At 34.6% G+C, this 20,047-nt stretch overlaps 1 protein-coding gene across 1 annotated transcript; it reads right to left on the minus strand.

Moving 5' to 3' along the window:
* Window positions 1-27: 27 nt before the first annotated feature.
* Window positions 28-13,661, minus strand: LOC145616439 (potassium transporter 7-like). Its single transcript, XM_081671153.1, has 10 exons — window positions 13,113-13,661; window positions 10,030-10,258; window positions 9,659-9,907; window positions 9,492-9,542; window positions 8,830-9,090; window positions 8,169-8,221; window positions 7,949-8,063; window positions 3,374-3,628; window positions 1,092-1,614; window positions 28-953 (listed from the first exon to the last, which is right to left on the minus strand). The coding sequence occupies exons 1-10, from the start codon at window positions 13,383-13,385 to the stop codon at window positions 419-421; spliced, it is 2,544 nt and encodes an 847-aa protein (XP_081527279.1). The 5' UTR covers window positions 13,386-13,661; the 3' UTR covers window positions 28-418.
* Between the last annotated feature and the right edge of the window lie 6,386 nt (window positions 13,662-20,047).

Consider the following 20,047-nt stretch of genomic DNA (forward strand, 5'->3'; position numbering starts at 1 on the left):
AATGAAATCCAGTATTCTCTAGAAAAGGCACAGAAGAAAAGCCAAATATATTGATCAAACTCAACTTTACAAACTGTTAGAGATGCATCCACATCTGATCGACGAGGAACCAATTGAGCTGAGTAAAAAAATACTTTCTCAAAAGAAAAATTCCTCTATGGGTGAAAGAATATTGGCATGTTACAAGTATCTATTGAGTATACACCTCTCTTAATACATTTAAATTCAAGTAAGTTGAACCTTGGACTCAGCATGACTTCTGAACCTTCCCAAAATTCTACAGGTTCAAATCTACGAAGACATCCTCTTCAGAAAATTGATAAACCACTTTTGTAATCACAAAAGGCCTGTTTAGAGCTCCAGCCCCCTTGATTCAATCTTGATGATATACAAAAATCTCACTATTCCTACACCACATTCAAACCATGTACGTCATGCCTACTTGCATTAGATGAGAATGAGGCACACTCAAGTTTGCAGTTCCTCTGCGGCTGTTCTTCCGTAAGAAGGCGTAAAAGTAATTTACAACAAGCTTTTTGACAAACCAAGAATCTTTTCTTGCCCTAATATCACCATGACCTAGCAGATAAACAACCCCGGATTCCTTAGCCTGATGAATGAAGGACAGCTCCCTCTCAAGACTTTGTTCTGGATCAGATGTGTCTGATGGAGTGTCTGGCTTCATCCCTCCAGAAGTGCTTGGCTCTGAAATGCGCACATTTGTGTCATTGAAATCTGTTAGAAGAGGAACGCCAAGTGAAAAGGCACTTCCATTTTGGGCAACAAGGAAATTTGAAAAAGATTCTTCCTCGTAATCTGTATAGTCATCGCCGTCACCATCACTTTCTAGAGATCGTTCTTGCGCTTCTCGGCGAATAAATTTCTCAAGGCTGTCAATAAGTAACTGCTCGAAAATCTGATGAGTCTCTTTGCGAACATCTTTATACCCATACCTGTCCATTATCAAACCATTTTAACTCAAACTCCAATGACATAGCAGCATCTGACCATACTTTTATAAATGAAAATGCAAGAGAACATATCTTCATGAAAATGCAAGAAGCATATGTTCAACTAAAAAAAAACCTTACCGGGCAATGCAACGAAACATGTGATAGCTCTTTGAGCACACACGTCGGAAGAGGAATCTTTCATTCTGTGGCACCATCGACACTGGGACATACTTGATGCAGACAAAAATAATCATGGAGTGAATAGCAGGAAGGGTGGTTATAAAATGACCAAATATGGCTGGTATTCCTCTTACTAGCTCATTGTAAACCAAGCCTATACCCGGAGCTCTAATGGTCCCAAGATTAGGGCCCAGCTGTCGGAGAAGATCCATAGACATCTTTTGCTTGACTTCAGTCTCATATTTCAGTTTACTCCCATAGTTCCATACACACATCATAAGAAACATAACTACAGCAAATAGCAGTATGATCCAACTTCCATCACCCACAAACCATAAAACTGAGGAGAAGAAAGTTAATTCTATCCCCATGAAGACAACAAGAAAGGCCACAACAGTAACGATATTTATCTGCCAAATAAGAAGCATAACAAGGGTTACCAAAATTGTGGTCATCATCATAACTCCCAGCTCAGCAATGCCTGCCATAAAAAAAATAAAACATAAATAAAATGAAACACTATTAGAATAGAATTCGCAAATTGGATTTAAATGGAGCTAAAAAACTTAAACTTGAACACTTAGAGATAAAATAAGCATAGATACAGTTCATCTTCATTGATTGCTGAACCAAGATGAAATGGAATTCCAACGAATTGAAGTATACATAAAATGGAGAAATAGTAGAATAAACAAAGATGCAAGCACTACTAATATGAATTATGACATTTAATCATGATTCTGCTCCATCAACAAGATCTTGTATAATTCTTGTAGAAATGTCAAAAAAAACAAACAGCTACTTGTGCCCACTTATATTTTCAAAAGGTAAGACAAACAAAATAGGGACAATTTTAGAGAAGAAAATATTATTTTTTAAAACGTCACTGGAACCACAATTGAATCCACCTTCTGTACACTTAAGGAGTAAACGCTATGCCACATAAATTCTATTGAGACATACACTGATTATGTCGGGGGAGGAAACATTATCAGAAGGAAAAAATAAATAAATAAAAAAATAAAAAAATCTGTACAAACTACAATCAAACCAAGACTGAAGGGAAACATTACTTGAAACAATTTTTTTTGCTGACTTTATATTCAGGGAAATTAAATTTTAGAAGCAAACTGTTCCAACAACCAAGCATACAAATAAAGCAAGTGAAAGCTCACAGCTTGGCTAAGGTCCATACAAATCTACAATAACAGTCCCATTAGGATGACACTTATTAGGCCCTAATCATTAGCAAAGCAAAGGATACAACAAAATTCAAATCAGAATATTAAAAGTTAAAAAAAAAAAAAAAACACATAATTACAAAAATATACCACCATAACAAGGCGTGCAAAATAGAAGCAAATGACATGCATTTCCCCTTTCCATAGAAAATTCAAACAAAGATGGAAACAATTGGCTTTCTCTCAGACCAAATCATTTATGGAACTATTAATTTAGGAGACACATGAAGTAACAAACTTATTCTACATTGCTGTCTCTACCAAAGCAACATAAGCTCCAAAAAAAGCATCATACCATGCCACCAAATAAATGACTCGTCCACCTAATTACCATGACCTAGACCACTGAGTAACTGGTCAGCCCAACGATAGATGGGACTCTCAATACTACTGATCTATTCATTGCATCCTTTCTGAAAACAAGAATAATTCACATGACCCCTTACCAATCTTTGGGTTACAAAAGGTTGTGAAAGAAGGAACAGGTACTTCTTTTCAGTTGATAGCACATATAACAGGCTTGATCAGCTTTTAAGTAATAGAAACTACATATAAATAACACAAAATCAAAACACCAACCGTGAACCCCTTATTCTCACTCGATAGGCTCAACCAGACAACCTATTCTACCCTATTCCAACATGACTTCTTACAAGAATCAAACTAAGATATCAATAAAACAAGCACTTTTTCTCAGTTGATCAAGTTTCACTCTCAGTTCAGCTCTTTGTCAGCTTTCCTCCATTGCCCAACTTTTCTACAATTACCTAAATATCTGAACTTTGGTGCACATTACTTGTATTTTATTTTTTAAATGTTTAATCAGCAAATATATTATCATTTCTACAGTTACATTCACAAAGACATTTTTAAACCAGTGCCAGAGAAAACATATATAGCAGGCCCTAATACCCATAGCTATTTCATCACTTTTTCAGCTCAAAGAAAGACAAATAACAAAAGGAAAGCAATTTGAGAGACCATGGAGTAAGAAATTACCATATGAATTCCCAATCTCTGTAATACTTGGAACAGAGCAGACCAACACCACACTGGCTGCAAGCAAAAACCAGTTCAGAACAGGAATGTAGATCTGGCCCATGAACTTTCGTGATGTATGGATGATTTTAAGTCGAGGAAAGCAGCCAAGTGCAGTTGATTGCTTTATACACGAAAATGTAGCAGTAGTCATATCTCGACTAGCAATCAGTGCAGCAATGTTAGCAATAATGAAAACAGGCCAAAAGGCGCCACCTGAAAAAGCAAATGAAACATTTTTAGTTAGTGTTTCTTTTCCCAGTAATATGGATAGAACAAAAGAAAGTGCTTTCTAGTTTACAGATAACACCCTCACCCTTCATCCAATCCCAAGTGCATAAAAAGAACCTACATTGTTCCAACTATCCCATGCTATCAAAAGGTACCTAGGGTAGTATAGTCCTAGTGAAAGCTTACATATTGAGTTGCTAATCAGCTGCAAAGAAGTAAGAATGGAAAGAACAACCAAAGGGACAAAAAAACAGTTTCACACACGCGCGCGCGCGCACACACACACACATATACAACACTAGCGCCAGCTGATAGGAGCATTGGGACAACAATAGCTTCTCCACCTATAAAGTTCATCGAATGAAAATTTACCAAGACCATTCTTGCTAACAAAGGCCATAGAATTTGTATTTCTAACTAACAAAGGCCATGGAATTTGTATTTTAGTTGCTCAAATTGAGCAAACACAGGCAAACTTACTAAGGAGTAATATTGTAACACCCCAATAATTCTCTCTTTAAACCTCTGAGGACCCTGAACAATATTCAAGAGAATTACTGGCGTGCTACCGCCACGTGTTCAAACGTTAAGGCTTTATCAGAAAATAGCAGCGGAAAAACTAAATCAGTTATAAATAAGTTTCAAAACCAACGAATGAAACCAAATTAAGTCATACAACTTGGAACCATTAAGGCCCTTATTCAAAACCCAATAAAAGTAGTAAGTGATTAAATTCAGTGTTCAAATAAATTCAAACCCAAAAGAAATAGTGTCGAATAAAATCGAATTAAAATAAATTCAAACTTGCAAAAGAAATAAAATGAAACAAAGGAGGATGGAAATAAGACTAACCTTTTTGTGTGGGAAATTTTTTGGAGATTCATGGGATATTTATAGGAGAGAATTATTGTAGGGTAAAAAGAAAGATTGGGCCTCATAAAAATAATGGGTCGATTAAGTAAACAAATGGGTTAGGCTTGTATGATTGGACATAAATTGTAGAATAAAGGTGCATAAAATAATTTGTTCAAATAATTTTCGACCCAGATTAATAATTTGAAACTTTTGAAATTAAATTATGAAAAATAACAAATAAATATTATAAATAAAATAAATTTTCATTTATAAAATATTTAAAAATACGGGGGATTACAATCTACCCCTCTTAAAAGAAGTTTCGCCCTCGAAACTTAACCCAAAAGCCATAAATTTTTCAAAACCATTCAAACTTTTGTGTTTTATATTGCTGTAAATTGATTGATTCTCAACATGCACACTCAACAAACTGAACTTTATGCTTAATAGACTCATACTTGGCCAAAGTTTACATACTTTAATTGCATGTAAATACAACAATAGTGCATATTAATAAGCAAAATAATGCAAACTCAAGCAATAAATAGCATAATTGAGGTAAAAAGCGCGAAATTACATCGCATTCTACCCCTCTTAAAGAAAAGAGTTACGCCCCCGTAACTCACCTCAATAATATCATTAGGCATTTCTTTTTCATTTCTTCTTTCTGTAATAATTTATCCATAACTTGTTATTCTATAATTTCCTCAAATTTGAATAGTTCAATTCATAGGCACTCAATAGTCCCTTTAGTTCTCCTTAGCTAACAACTGAAGGCTATTAAGAGCTGTAAAAATCTTACAGGTGACACTGTATTTCAAATGAATCTCCAATGTAAACAATATATACGCAATCTCAAGATCATGGTAGGGTAATTGGTCTCATAAGATTTGCCTTGGCAAGAAGCATTATCATTTTTTTTCCATTTTGTTGCAACACACATCCATTAAGTAAAAACTTCAAGGCCACCACTCCTATTAGGCAAGACTAAAACAAGTGCAACGATTAAATGTTCTTTAAGAGTTAAAAGGCTTGTTTACACTTCTCATCTCATTCAAACTAACTCTCTTTCATCAATGTATATACAACAATCCTCAAAAGTCCTTTACAGCCCTCTTTAAACATCTAATCCCAATAAAAAACTTATATCGGTCACATTGTTAGGTGTAGACCACTTACTCACCACTTGAATTTTTTTGTCCCAAAATGAAACTTACTTTCATTAATAAAAATTCACACTTTGAAAACTGAGCATATTACAAGTCGTCCCTAAAATGTCACAGAATCCTCAAATGTCTATTATAATTCTCCTCACTCTTCAAGTATAGCAAGATATCATTAATAAAGCCATACATATATCGAATTACTGTACTCATGGAAATACTCGATTCATTAAATCCATAATGATTGTTAATACATTATTAACCCAAAAGGCCTGATTTATATTTCCATGTTTATGAATCCATGGGCTCCTCAAAATTTTTTTCTCTCCAGCTTGGTTTTCAAATTCTCCTAACGAAAGTCAATTGTCTTACGAATCGTATCCCTATTCTCTTTCCACCAAAGTTATGCTCCTCAAATTCTCATGGCAATTCAAAACAACAAAAACTCATCTTTCACTACCTAGTTCTACAAAAAAGCAGGGTCTCCACTCTCCTTAAAGTATGCGGCTTGACCAAAGCAAAATTCATACACTCCTCTCGCGTAGTTTATCATCACCAAATATATATATTCATCAATTCTCCAAGTACATTCCTAATTTGATCATAAGGTTTCTCAAATAAACACTCATTGGTTGCAAAAATTGAAGGAGATATTAAATAATAAAAATATAGATCTTACCAATAACCTAAAGCACCAAATAAATAATAAATAACATCATTAAATAAGCATAACCAAATAGTCACATAATTACATGCTTCATATAATGATCATCCATACATACACATTACATTGCACAAATCATCACAAATTAATCTATATTGTATTCTTTAATCCTTACACATGATTCTAGGTGATCACAACACCCAAATTTGCATGATTATATAAAACATATACAATTAAATATAACTTGCATAAAAACTACATTCAAAATAAATGGCACCAAGAATTAAATTATAATGCACATAGAAAGAAATCATCTGTCCTATATGCCCTTATTAAGACTACCCAAATCTCACACATAAAATAAAATAAATAATACTAAGGATCAAAGAATAAAATAAGTACGTAGATTCAACTAATTTCAAAAATAATTCATAACATAGTAATTTATAAAAATACATATATTTTTATTTAAACTGCCGAATTATTTTAATTAAAATAAAATAATTTTTTTGAAATTAAAGTTTAACCTTAAATCATGTCATAAAATCCAGAATCATAAGATTTAAAACATTAGGCGCCCAAAAACTTTTAAAGTAACTTTAGTGGTAATTAAATCGAACCAAAGCTCTGATACCACTTTGTAACACCCCAATAATTCTCTCTTTAAACCTCTGAGGACCCTGAACAATATTCAAGAGAATTACTGGCGTGCTACCGCCACGTGTTCAAACGTTAAGGCTTTATCAGAAAATAGCAGCGGAAAAACTAAATCAGTTATAAATAAGTTTCAAAACCAACGAATGAAACCAAATTAAGTCATACAACTTGGAACCATTAAGGCCCTTATTCAAAACCCAATAAAAGTAGTAAGTGATTAAATTCAGTGTTCAAATAAATTCAAACCCAAAAGAAATAGTGTCGAATAAAATCGAATTAAAATAAATTCAAACTTGCAAAAGAAATAAAATGAAACAAAGGAGGATGGAAATAAGACTAACCTTTTTGTGTGGGAAATTTTTTGGAGATTCATGGGATATTTATAGGAGAGAATTATTGTAGGGTAAAAAGAAAGATTGGGCCTCATAAAAATAATGGGTCGATTAAGTAAACAAATGGGTTAGGCTTGTATGATTGGACATAAATTGTAGAATAAAGGTGCATAAAATAATTTGTTCAAATAATTTTCGACCCAGATTAATAATTTGAAACTTTTGAAATTAAATTATGAAAAATAACAAATAAATATTATAAATAAAATAAATTTTCATTTATAAAATATTTAAAAATACGGGGGATTACAAATATAAATGAACAGATTTCCCATCCTCCCAGGTGGTAAAAAAAGGAGCCCATATGGAAAACAAATGCTTAATCCAAGGTAAGAACAGGAGGCTAGAACATGCACAAGACAAAAAGTATTAAAGTAGTAAAACAAATAAAGCTAAGGCTTCTTTCACATCTCTAAAATAGTCAAATCTTCATTCTATGCGAGAAAGGTTGCTGTTTAAGTTTGAAGTGCAATAGAAGCCTGAGTTGAAAGGCTAATGATGCAGTACCCAGAATATGATTATGCCCAATGTACTTGAATGAACAGTGAAGTTACGGTACAAGGATAAAACTTACTAGGTACAGATGAGTAAAATGCTTGGGCGCAATCTCCTGGATTCTGCATGAGATAAGCTGCCTGGCCAAGGTATCCCAAAAGGAGGCATGGAAATACAAGAAACACAAAAGTGAGCTGCAAACAACCAACAAAAAATCAGTGAGATATTTATGATTCAATTTTATATTCTTATAAAACCAATAAAGCACAGAAAGTGGTTAGTAGCCCAAGTCACTTTACCTGAACTGATCTCACTGAAAAGTAGCAAAGGTCAGCAAACATAGCTTCAGAACCTGAACAGCAATTTTCAAGTATATAAAGTGATTTTGAACAAGGGTCAATAAATTCAATAGCACTGCAAAATTTAGATATTTTCACACTTGCAACTCCTCAACTTTCTAACAGCAAGCCACTCATGGATGTCAAGAAATCAAAATGCTAGGTAGTCTAAGTTCTAAGTTTGTGATACCCTAACATCAAGCAACGACAAGAGGAGCATATTTGACCTATTCTGCTATAATACATTGAAAATTCTATTCAAATCCAGTCTAAAAGTTAAAAAAAAAAAAAAAAAAAAAAAAAAAAAAAAAAAAAAAAAAAAAAAAAAAAAAAAAGACCATAGGAGCAAATTTCAGATCATAGGAGCAAATTTCAAGTGAGTAACTTTAAAAGACCATAGGAGCAAATTTCAGATCTGCCCCTTTGAAAAGGGTAAAGACATTTAAAATCAAGCGACAACAATAATAGGAAGAAGTCAATAGTTAGCTAAACAAGAACCAAATTTAACAGTTTGTATGTGAGTGGGTAGGGTGTGTGTGTGTGGGGGGAGGGGGGGGGGTGGTTGTAATACAAATAACCAGTGCAATTTAATCATCTCATCAACAATATACTAAATGTGTACCTGTTGCACATAGGAGACAACCCCCAAGAGCATACCAAGCCTGTATTTTGTTCCTTTTGAAATAGAAGTAGATGTGGATAGGGTTAAAAGCCTTCCAGACATCTCGATCATACTTCAGCAAGTTGTGGATTCCAATACCAGCCAGACAGCAGAACCATATAAATAAAGCAGGGCCAACTATGAATCCCATTTTACTGGTACCATAACGCTGCAGGCTGAACAGGAGTATGAGAAGTGCCACTGCAACCATCACAACTTCCTCTGCACAAAGAAAGATTATAAATGATTATTGCAGGATTTAAGATTGGTTTAAGCCTAAAACACACCATTCAAGCCGGGCAGATGTAACAAACTACGAGAAGTAGATCCGAGCAAGGATACCATTACAAGTAGTGTACAATAGTATGAATGCAACTGAACAAATGATAGGGGAAATGCTTGCAATTCGAAACGAATAAAGAAAGGCCTTATCATGGCTTTCATATTTGCCATTACAAGGAAAATAGAAATACCAAGAACCGCATAGCCACCAACAGAGGTGACTATACAACATACAGGTACTAGACTACAAAAATGAAGTACAAAATATGGGCAAGACTGTTAAATAATAATTGTTACAATTTATCTTTCCGAGAAAGAATTATACGTTAATAAGGACATACCATGCTTTATGGCAGATATTCCAACCTTCAAACCGTCAACAGCTGACATCACTGCAAAGGAGGAAATGAAACAAAATCGGTAAAATTAGATGTCTCATAAAGCAAATACCCACATGACAAAGCAAACAAAAAAGCACAAAGGGAAGCACAAGGAGCAGCATAAGCACCTGACATTGCCGGGGTAACAATCCCATCAGCTATGACCATGGAGGTACCAGCAAGAACCAACATTAAAAGAAGCTTCTTCAAGCCTAAGGAATTCTCCAGACGCTCCTTGATCTTAAGAGATCTCTCAAGCTCTGGAGATGGTACCTTTAGCCTGAAGCTTGATATACGAGCATCTGATGGAAGTTGATTAGGAATGAGACTAACCCTAGCATGTCTACAGATCAATGAATATAAAGCGAATGTACCACCTGCAGTATTACAGGCCAATAAAGGAAAGGAAGTCTGGATTAGTCAATGAAGAAATTAGCAAAATGAAGCTTGAAACAGAGTAAAAATCCAAAAAGATTTGGCTAGAAACAAAAAGATATACCTTCACCATCATCATTTGCCCATAAAACAACAAGTATATACTTGACTAGAGGAATTAGGATTAAGGTGTACAAAACAAGCGATAAAGCACCAAGCACATCCTCTTTTCCTTTGATAGGGGCTTTGTCAAACATCACACTGAAGGTGTATAATTGACTTGTTCCAACATCACCAAACACAAACCCAAGTGTCTGGAAAATAAGTACAATATCCCTCCAAGCACCAAATTCCTGCAGATAAGACTTTCAAAGATCAATTTCACTTTCTAATATTCAATGTCATTAATCACTCAAGGGTTGGTTTCATCGTAACGTATTAACAGAAGACATGCCTTCATTCACCCTAGGAATAATTGTCCAACTATCAAGTTCAATACGCATGATAAAAATACCATTTTACAAGTACCCTAGAGCCTGAATGAAGCACCTGCCCACAGTGGAATAAGGGGAGGGGCAAACGCATTGTTACCTCTATGGAGTATGGGGAACCGGCTAGCACTTTGAAGCCTACATTGTCTTTTAAGGCTCAATATAATGTAATAGTATAGGCTTAAGTGCGTGGAAAAATGAGAATCAAGACAGATCCCTCTACATGGACCACACCAATTTCTCTAATCTCTAATTCTCTACAAACAATAAAATATACATAGAACATTCAGCAAGCATCAGACAACACTTATCTTAAAGGATCACTTGATATATTCATAAACGGAGGTGACTAGCCCCCAGAAAGCATCATGCTAATGATTTCCCATTCAAATCGGCGGCAGACAGACATATACCTCAGCATATCTTAAGATCATTTGATTACGGAGTATATTATACTCTATAGCCTATAGGTTCCCCAAAGATTGCCCCATAGCCCATGTTCACTTTATTAAGGGGAAGGCAAAGTTGAAGCATGTGAGTTGGTGAAAGAGAAAATTGGTGGGACCAAAATCAAGTTTGTGAGATTAAAGTAGTGGTTACTTATACCCACTTATGGTATGTGACAAATTCAAAAGGACGTCCGAAAATGGATTATGGGAAAATATTTGAGGGACGGAGCACAGAGGAAATAAAACATATAATTGGCAGTAGACTGAAAATAAGAGAAAGAACAAGAAGGGAATCAAACATAACAGGATTTAAACCTACGAATCCTACATTCTAACGAGTAAAACTAACAAGGCTTTTGTTTTTTTTTTTTTTTTTTAATCATAATAGATAAGACAATCATGCCAATGTGCCTGAATACCAGTAATACAACTCCTCATGTTACTTTGCATCAGCAAACGAATAGAATCATTAGTACAGCTTCACTAAAAATCCAAAAAAATATAATGACTTAATTCATTGCTTTGCTGATTTTTATTATAAAAAATCCTGAAATCAATTAGCGGATTTTCTGTTTAATTCAATTCCTACATTTGATCAGAAAATATTGAGATTTCTAACATTGGGGCCAGAGCAGGTCACCTATTACAGTCTAATTGTATCTCTACAAACTTATGGCAAGGCAATGACTACAAGTGCTTCAGTTGTTTCTCTAACTTAGGTATAGTGAAAGAGCTGCATAACTAATCAAGTAACTTGATGTTATCTTCGTCTCTTTGCACTGTGATGAGGAAACCAGGCAATGGGAGCATAATAGCTTCGTTTCATGTGAATCACCTATCTGGCTCCAAGAAAAAATGCCCTGAAGTGACCTTATAGTCAATATATTGCTTAATCTTCTACTTACTCCACAACATGGCCAATATCAATATATATACTTCGTAAATATATTACTTCTTTACTACTCACCCTCCCTCAACAGTCATCGACTACTATTTTCCCAAACTCTGCTTTGTGCAACAATTTTAAGTACTCCATAGCTCTCTTGAAACAGCCTATGTACAAGTTGAGTCACAGACATGGCTGTACGACCCTCCAAAGACTTTTTATGTTGGATGAAATTGCATGTCTTAATGAATATCCCCCTGTTTTAGTTTGCCGGAAAGTGGCAATCCAAAAATGCTTTTCCAATTTAAATTCTAGCAGAGATAGCCTCCCTCCAATAGCTTGTGCAACTAAGGAGAAAATGTTATTTATTTTGTGTTTTATTTGGACAAGTTACATGCTTCTTTACAAGAAAAACCTTCATGAAAGTGATTGAACAATTGTTCTTCTCACCTAGAATTGGAATTCCGTTTGCTTTTATTGAGGTTTAGTTTGGTTTTGTCTGACCTAATGAGAGAAGGTAACAGGACAAGGGACAGTTTCAATTTCCTACCTTGTTAATAAACCACAACCTTCCAAAGTTTTAACAAATTTTGAGGTAAAATGCATTTCTCCTTCTCCTTTGACCACCCCTTCCTTCCCCTTTCCTTACCTCCCTTCCCTTTCCTTCTCTCCCTCATTGCTATCCTAACTCATTTTAAAGATGATCTACATTAGGTTCTTTAGCTTTTTGAAATTAAGAGGAGCATCAATAATCTACTGACTTGCCGAGGAAAAGCATGATTCAGCTTTACTAAAATTTATTATCCTGATACAGACAAAATTTAGCTTTATGGGGAAGGATTATCAACTATCGATTCACTCTTGGATCTTTTTCCTTCTGTTCCGAAATCTAATTTGATAAAAATGCCAGATTGAATTGCTTTCTAAAACAATCCCAAAGTATAACTCTATCGCAATACCAGCCACAACATCCAAGGATAAAACAATCTAATTCCCATCCATCATTACTCACTAACACCCACACGGATATGGAGTCGACGTAAACAGCATTACCCCTATATGCCTATGACCGAAAACCAAAGTTACTTGCAACTAATATACCTTAATGAAACAACTAATATACCTTAATGAAACAACAGCAACAATCGTCTTCTACTCCAAATTAAGAGAAGCACATAAAAATCACTTAATCATCTAAATTACAGTTCATTCTAATGTATTCCAATATTTATAGTATGATTTGAAACATTCAAACGAAAAAACAGGAAAATTAATCCTAAATTCTTCACAAAACCTCGAAAAGTATGATCACAAGCAAAACAAAAACACTAAACATCAATTATAATCGCAAAAAACATTGAAAAGAGAGAAAGTGAAGAACCTCAAAATCATGTCGATGAGTACCAGGAACTTCAAGAGCTTCAACATCGAAAGAATCAACCCTAGGACCAGTACGAATCAATCTATGCGTAACACCATCTTCTTCATCTTCAGAATCTTCGCCATTCTTCGATCCTGAATCATCTCCATCATCTTCCTCATCATCATCATCAACTCCGATCTCTGATTCATCGTCGAATTGATACACCCAACGAGACTCCATTGAATCAGTTTTCACGAGACTTTCTCTCTCCTCGCCATCTTCCTCCGCCATTGAACGATGAATCGATTCAATTTCCGACGTGATTTCACGAAATTGGTGCAACTGCAAACCCTAGGGATTTAGCGGGATTTGGGGATCGAAAAAATGAGTTTGAATTGAAGAGTTGATGCTTCAATTGAGCTTAAGGTATAAAAATGGTGGAATTGAATTGCTGGGAAAAAACTGTAGGAAGAAGAAGAGAGAGAAAATGTTATTTCTTACTTAACTGTTCTAACGTCGACAGGTCCAAAATCTGGGTTTGGATTTGTAACATGGACAGGTGGTTGTAATGTTACCTTGGTATGTCTTTGATTTCTTCTACTACTAATAGTCTAATACACACTACTACTAGTCTACTCCCTACTACTTCTTCCTAGTAGAGATTGGCCATATGTGGGGTTCGGGTTCGGGGTTTGGGGTTTGGATTGGTTTAATCTCGAAATGGGATAGTTAGAGCATTGTAAATGGCTCGGATTTATAGGCTAGATTGTTTAGGGGGAGGGGAATAGGGTATGCATAAAGAGCATTTGTGAAGGGCTCAGATTTATAGGCCACGCAGTTTAGGGAGGTATCAAGGTATGGTATGCATAGGGAGCATTGTGAAGGGCTTGGATTTATAGGCTAGACAGTTTTGGAGGATAGGGTTTGGATAGAGTTTATGACTTAGCAAAGTTGAAACTGATATTATTTGAGGCTGAAAGAAACCGTGGGCGCACATTGAATGTTGATTTCTTACCTTACTTAAGGATCGTCTTAATTGTAGAAGAATAAGTGAGAGAAATGTGGATAATTGTGGTTACCATATTTCAAAATTTCATTTAACTGCGGTTAATAGATATTTGATCGTAAGGGATGCAGGAAGTTTCTTTTTGTGGATGACTATACGGATTTATAGGCCAAGCAATTTAGGGGAATATTGTATGGATAGAGCATTGGGAAGGGCTCGAATTAATAAGGATCGTCTTAATTATAGTAGGATAAGTAGGAGAAACGTTATAAATTGTGGTTACTCTATTTAAAAATTCCATTGGTATTTGATCATAAGAGATGGAGGAAGATTTTTTTTGGATTAGTCGACGAAAGTATCACATTTGGTTCATGTAGCCGACCTCACTTATGAGATTAAGGCTTTGATTGATTGATTTTTGAGGAAGTTCAAACAACCATGTGACACAGAGGTTGATAATTAAATTAGTTAATAATTATATTTTGGAAAAATTGCCCAGAATAATCCGACCTTTGCCTCATCCGCCTAAAATAATCCCACCTTTCGATTATTTTTTAATAATCTGACCTTTTATACCAATCTGCTTCGAATGGTCCCAAGTGACCTGCAACCGGTAGACTAGGTAATTTTTTTTTCTTATTAAGTTTAATATACACTTGTCACAACATGATTGATTAAAATTATAACTTTTAATTTTAATTTTGTTTAAGGAAAGATTATTACTAATTAATTTTAATTAACAAATTTAAAACTAACTTTTTTAAAAAATAATTAAAATCTAACACCACCACCAGCTTGAGCCAGAAACCTCCCCGCCCATCATCGTTCCAGACCCCAGCTCCGGCGCCCAGATCGGTCATCAGCCCAGCGCCGATCGACGCCCCTACCCCAGCTCCTTTCGTCAATTCTAAGCCACCAAACGTCCAATCCAAGGCGCACGTAAAAAGAAGGGGTGGTCCTCGAAAACAAAACTAGGGCATGGGAAGGGGAGGGGGGCCAAAATCGGGGTGAGGGGAAGGGGAAAGGGCCGGAAAAGGGAATGGAGTCAGAAAAGGGATAGGGGAAGGAGGGAATGAAGGTCGGAATTGGGAGGAAGGGTTTTTTCGATGGTGGTTGGTTGTTTAGGGGGAGGGGGACATGAGTCGGCGGTTCAAAGGGGAGAGGGGAGAGAAGTCGGCGCGACACTCCGGAGTCGGGCGACAGGCAGAGAGGAGGGTTGGTGGGGGTGGACAACCGTGGATGGTGGGTGGGCTGGTGGCCGTGGTGGGGGTGATTTTTTTTTTTTTAATATTTAGTTTTATGAAACAAGTGGTTTTTTAATTAATTATTAATTATAAATTTTTAATTTTTTCTTTTATTTTTTTTAAACCAATCAAGTGCCGACACGTGTCATGTAACTTGCTATAACAAGCTAAATGACCGGTTGGGACCATTTAAAGCGGATTGGTATCAAAGGTCGGATTATTAAAAAATACGAAGTAATAGAAAAGTGGGATTATTTTAGGCAGATGAGGCAAAGGTCGGATTATTCCGGACAATTTTTCCTTATATTTTTGCTTGACTTTCCCAAATAATAGTTTATTATGTACACTATTGTAAATTTTAATAAGCTATATGATACCACTCTAAATTTGTATGACCAAATTAGAGCCAACTGAACCGTAAAACATTATGGTTGTTAAGTTGTCATTTATTTACATGGATAAACAATTAGATTTTTAACTAATTAGTTTTTTAACAATTAAAATATGCATTTACAAAAGTACAATAACTCTATATAAGTTGTTTAAAAATGAACTATCAAAATTGTCCACATTTGACTCAATGCTGTGATCTCATTCAAAGTAAAATTAAGGCATGTTCACATTTACTGAACTGAGCTGAACTGAACTGAATTGAACTGATTGGAGCTGAGCTGAACTGAACTAAACTGATTAAAGCTAAACTGAACTGAACTGATTAGAGCTGAACTGAACTGAACTGTAATGAATATTTTATGAGAGAGGGATATTAGGAGCTGAACAGAACAGAACTGAATTAATTGGAGCTGAACTGAACTGAACAGAACTGAAATTAAGTAAATGTGAACAGACACTAAGTTATACTCCACATGATACTTTAATAGGCACAAAAGAAAGGATGTGTTCCTTCAACGTAATTTGATTAACTTAAAGTAAATGAAGTCGATCAACTTATGTTGTTTAGCTAGAGAGTATGTTTGAAATAATTTTTTGATACACCCAACGAGACTCCAATGAATTAGTTTTCACAAAACTTTCTCTCTCCTCGCCATCTTCCTCCGTCATTGAACGATGAATCGATTCAATTTCCCGACGTGATTTAACGAATTTGGTGCAACTGCAAACCCTAGGGATTTTTCGAAATTTAGGGATCGAAAAAATGAGTTCAATTTCAAGAGTTATGCTTCAATTGAACTTAAGATATAAAAGTGGTGGAATTGAATTACTGGAAAATAACTATAGGAAAAAAGAAGAGGAGAGAAAAGATGTTATTTCTTATTTAATTATTCTAATGCCGACTGGTGGATATGTAATGTTACCCCTTTTATTAGTACTGTCAAATTTCAAACCAAAGTCGTTTAACTACCCAAAACCAACCTACTTAAATGAGAACCGAGCCGATTAAAAAAATAATTTTTTTTTAAAACGAAAACCGACCAGAACCGTGTTTTAGTAAACCCGAAACCTAACTGATCCGAATAAAATAAAACCGTATAAGAACCAAACCAGTTCTAAACCGAATTGAAATCAAACCGAACCGTTTCTTACCCGAAAATGTTTAAATCGGGGTAAAAACCGTTTATACCAAATCATTAATAAACCATGACCCGTTTGAACCGAACCGTTATTTCTTATTTGTTGCTTGTGTTTTTTCCTTTCTTTGTTCTCACCATAAAAAAAACTAATCCTCCGTAATACTAAGTTGACAAAAAGATCACATAGTAAATAAAAAAATAAAAATTCACGCTAAAATTATAGCGTCAAAACCATTATAAATATTATAGTGTATCCAAAACTATTGAACATGCATCATTCACCATTTTCAACAAAAACTCCATGTCCCCTCTCATCCTTCTGCATTTTCTTTCAGCTCTAATGGCTAACAATCAAGCAGTGATGAATCTAGCATCTTTTATAAGTGGTTCAAATTATAAATATTAACTTGATTCAACTAAAATATTATATGAATCATTAAAAAAACATTTAAATGCATCTTTCTAATGACTTACAAAACAAATATAATTAAATGAGAAACAACAATGTATTTTGATGTGAAAATGAAAGCACAATTTTGTTTTATTAAAAATTTCTTCGATGTAGAAAAAAGATTTCTATGTTTATATAATTTATACGGTAACTCTAATATACTTATATAAAATTATATATATTTAATTTAAGCTAGTGTAATCCATCAGTACTAATGCTGAAATAAAATTATTTTATGTAACTGTATAAATATTATATCTTGCATAATTTGCAATTGTTTCAATACTCAGATAAATATTCACGAAGTGCCCTTCTAGTTTGTTCTGGTTGAGGTTGATGAAATATGATGGTTTTGTCAATGTTGAGGTTGTGAATGTGATACCCTCAAATGTTGATCAGATTCCATATGGTTGATGACCATCAGGAGCCAGCCCAGAGGTATTCAATGATATAGTTTGTGCTTTTTTGAATTTTCTCTACCACAGTTCTTGTTTAGTATAATTGTAGATAATAATGGTTGATAAATACTCTATATGATTAGTATAATGGTTGATGTTTAATAGAGTGGTTATGATACTATATGCTATTGTCACAGTTGTATCACTCTAATCTTGCAAATGTTCTATTTTCTATGTTGAATATTTGTAATACTTTTGTAGGATTTTTTGTTATCAATCTTTACGGTTGATGAAACTATCACTCAATTGGTAATTTAGTTTAATACTTTAATTCTCTGCCAAGCTTGACCATAGAGTTTCAAGGTCTCGAGAAACCTAGTGTGCTCCTGTTCTGTCCATCGTTCATAGTGCTTGGTTGGTTTTCGAGTCTTTAACAGCCAAAAAAAAAAAAATAGCAAGGCATAAGTCAATATTTTGAGCTTCATTCGATTCTTTTACGCATTCTCCCCCAAATACACATGAGCCTCCTATGAAACAGAATTAAGGCCTATGGGATTAAGACTTCAATTGATTTATTTATAAGGGATGGAGGAGGAAGATTTTTTAGATCACTAGACGGAAGTATCACTTTTGGTTCAGGTAACCGGCCTTACTTATGGGATTAAAGCTTTGATTGATTTATTTTTGAGGAATTTTAAACAACCACGTGACATGGAGGTTGATAATTAAATTAGTTATTAATTTTTTCTTGACTTTCCCAAATAATAATTTATTATGTACACTATAGTAAAGTTTAATAAGCTAGATGCTACCACTCTTAGTGTGACTGATTAAGGCCAACTGAAATGTAAAACATTATGGTTTTTAAGTAGTCATTTAATTACATGGCTAAACAATTAGATTTTAACTAACTAGATTTTTACATGGCTAAACAATTAGTTTTTTAACAATTAAAATATGCATTTTATAAAAGTACAACTCTATAAAGTAGTTTAAAACGAACTTTAAAAATTGTCCACATTTGACTCAAGGTTGTGATCCCATTTGAAGATAAAATTAACTTATACTCCATATGATTCTTCAACAGACACAAAAGGAATAACTTATCTAAATTAGAGAACGTGTTCTCTTCAACGTAATTTGATTTAACTGAAATTTAATGAAGTTAATCAACTTATGTTGTTTGAGCTAGAGAGTATGTTAGAAACTTAGAACTAATTTTTTTTTTCAATTAAATAGTCAAAAAAAATCAAATCTTTTATGTATATACGCATTTTAACAAAAAATTGAAATTGAGGCAGAATTGAGAATTCTTTCGCAATCAATTGAAAATTTGAGCTTTTAACAGATTAACATACGAAGTACTTTATTTGTTTCACATGCTCAAACACAAACATTTATTCAAATACTGCTAAAAAGTTTATCCAATATGTACATAAAGTACATTCACTAGACACTACAACATAAATTTGTTCACAAAGCAAAATAAGCCAAATATACATATGTTACTAATAAAATTAGGGTTTTTCTACATAGTAACCCTGTAGTATCGGGTTTTCTAAGCTGTGCCCACCCTTTTGAGAAGTTCCACACTGTAGCCCTATGGTACAGTTAGTAACTCTACGGTAGCCTTGCTGTTAGTTTATCTTTAACGGCGTTATGTTTTTATGCTCTTCCAGGCTGCCAGCATGCATTTCACTTGGTTGTTAGTTTTGGTGGGAATTTTTCCTTCCCTCCTTCCTCGTATTTAAGTCCTACTTCCCCTTGCTTTAATCCCCCATCCTTTTGTAATATTAATATATTACAGCTCCATTATAGTGTTCTTCAATTCATTCACCAACTATCATGTAAAGTTTTTGTTGTTCGTTCTCCTCAAATTCGACTTGTGCGTTGGAATTTTTAGGCCCATGATGCAATTTCTCACCTTCCAAACTTGCGAAGCTTACGATATCAAGAACATGTCGCACCCCAAATTAAAGAAAGCTTTTTTCAATTGCAATGAATACGGTTCTTCAAGTGGCTAGATGCAGAGTTACACCGTCATCACCTTGCTCTCCTCCGTCTAATGCTAATGTCGCCCTTCAATAAACCATGCTCCTCTAGATACAGTTAAAAGTGTAGATTAGGTGACGGAGTACATGCTCCTCTAACGTTCGTCTTAAATGTCGCTGACGCCTGACGCGGGTTACCGTAGAGTTACTAACTATACCATGGGGTTACAGTGTGGAACTTCTCAAAAGGGTGGGCACACCTTAGAAAACCCGATACTACAGGGTTACTATATAGAAAAACCCATAAAATTAACATGTTCAATATAATCAA

The sequence above is a fragment of the Chenopodium album genome, chromosome 26 (genome assembly GCF_948465745.1).
Source record: "Chenopodium album chromosome 26, dcCheAlbu1.1, whole genome shotgun sequence".
Lineage (NCBI taxonomy): Eukaryota > Viridiplantae > Streptophyta > Magnoliopsida > Caryophyllales > Amaranthaceae > Chenopodium > Chenopodium album.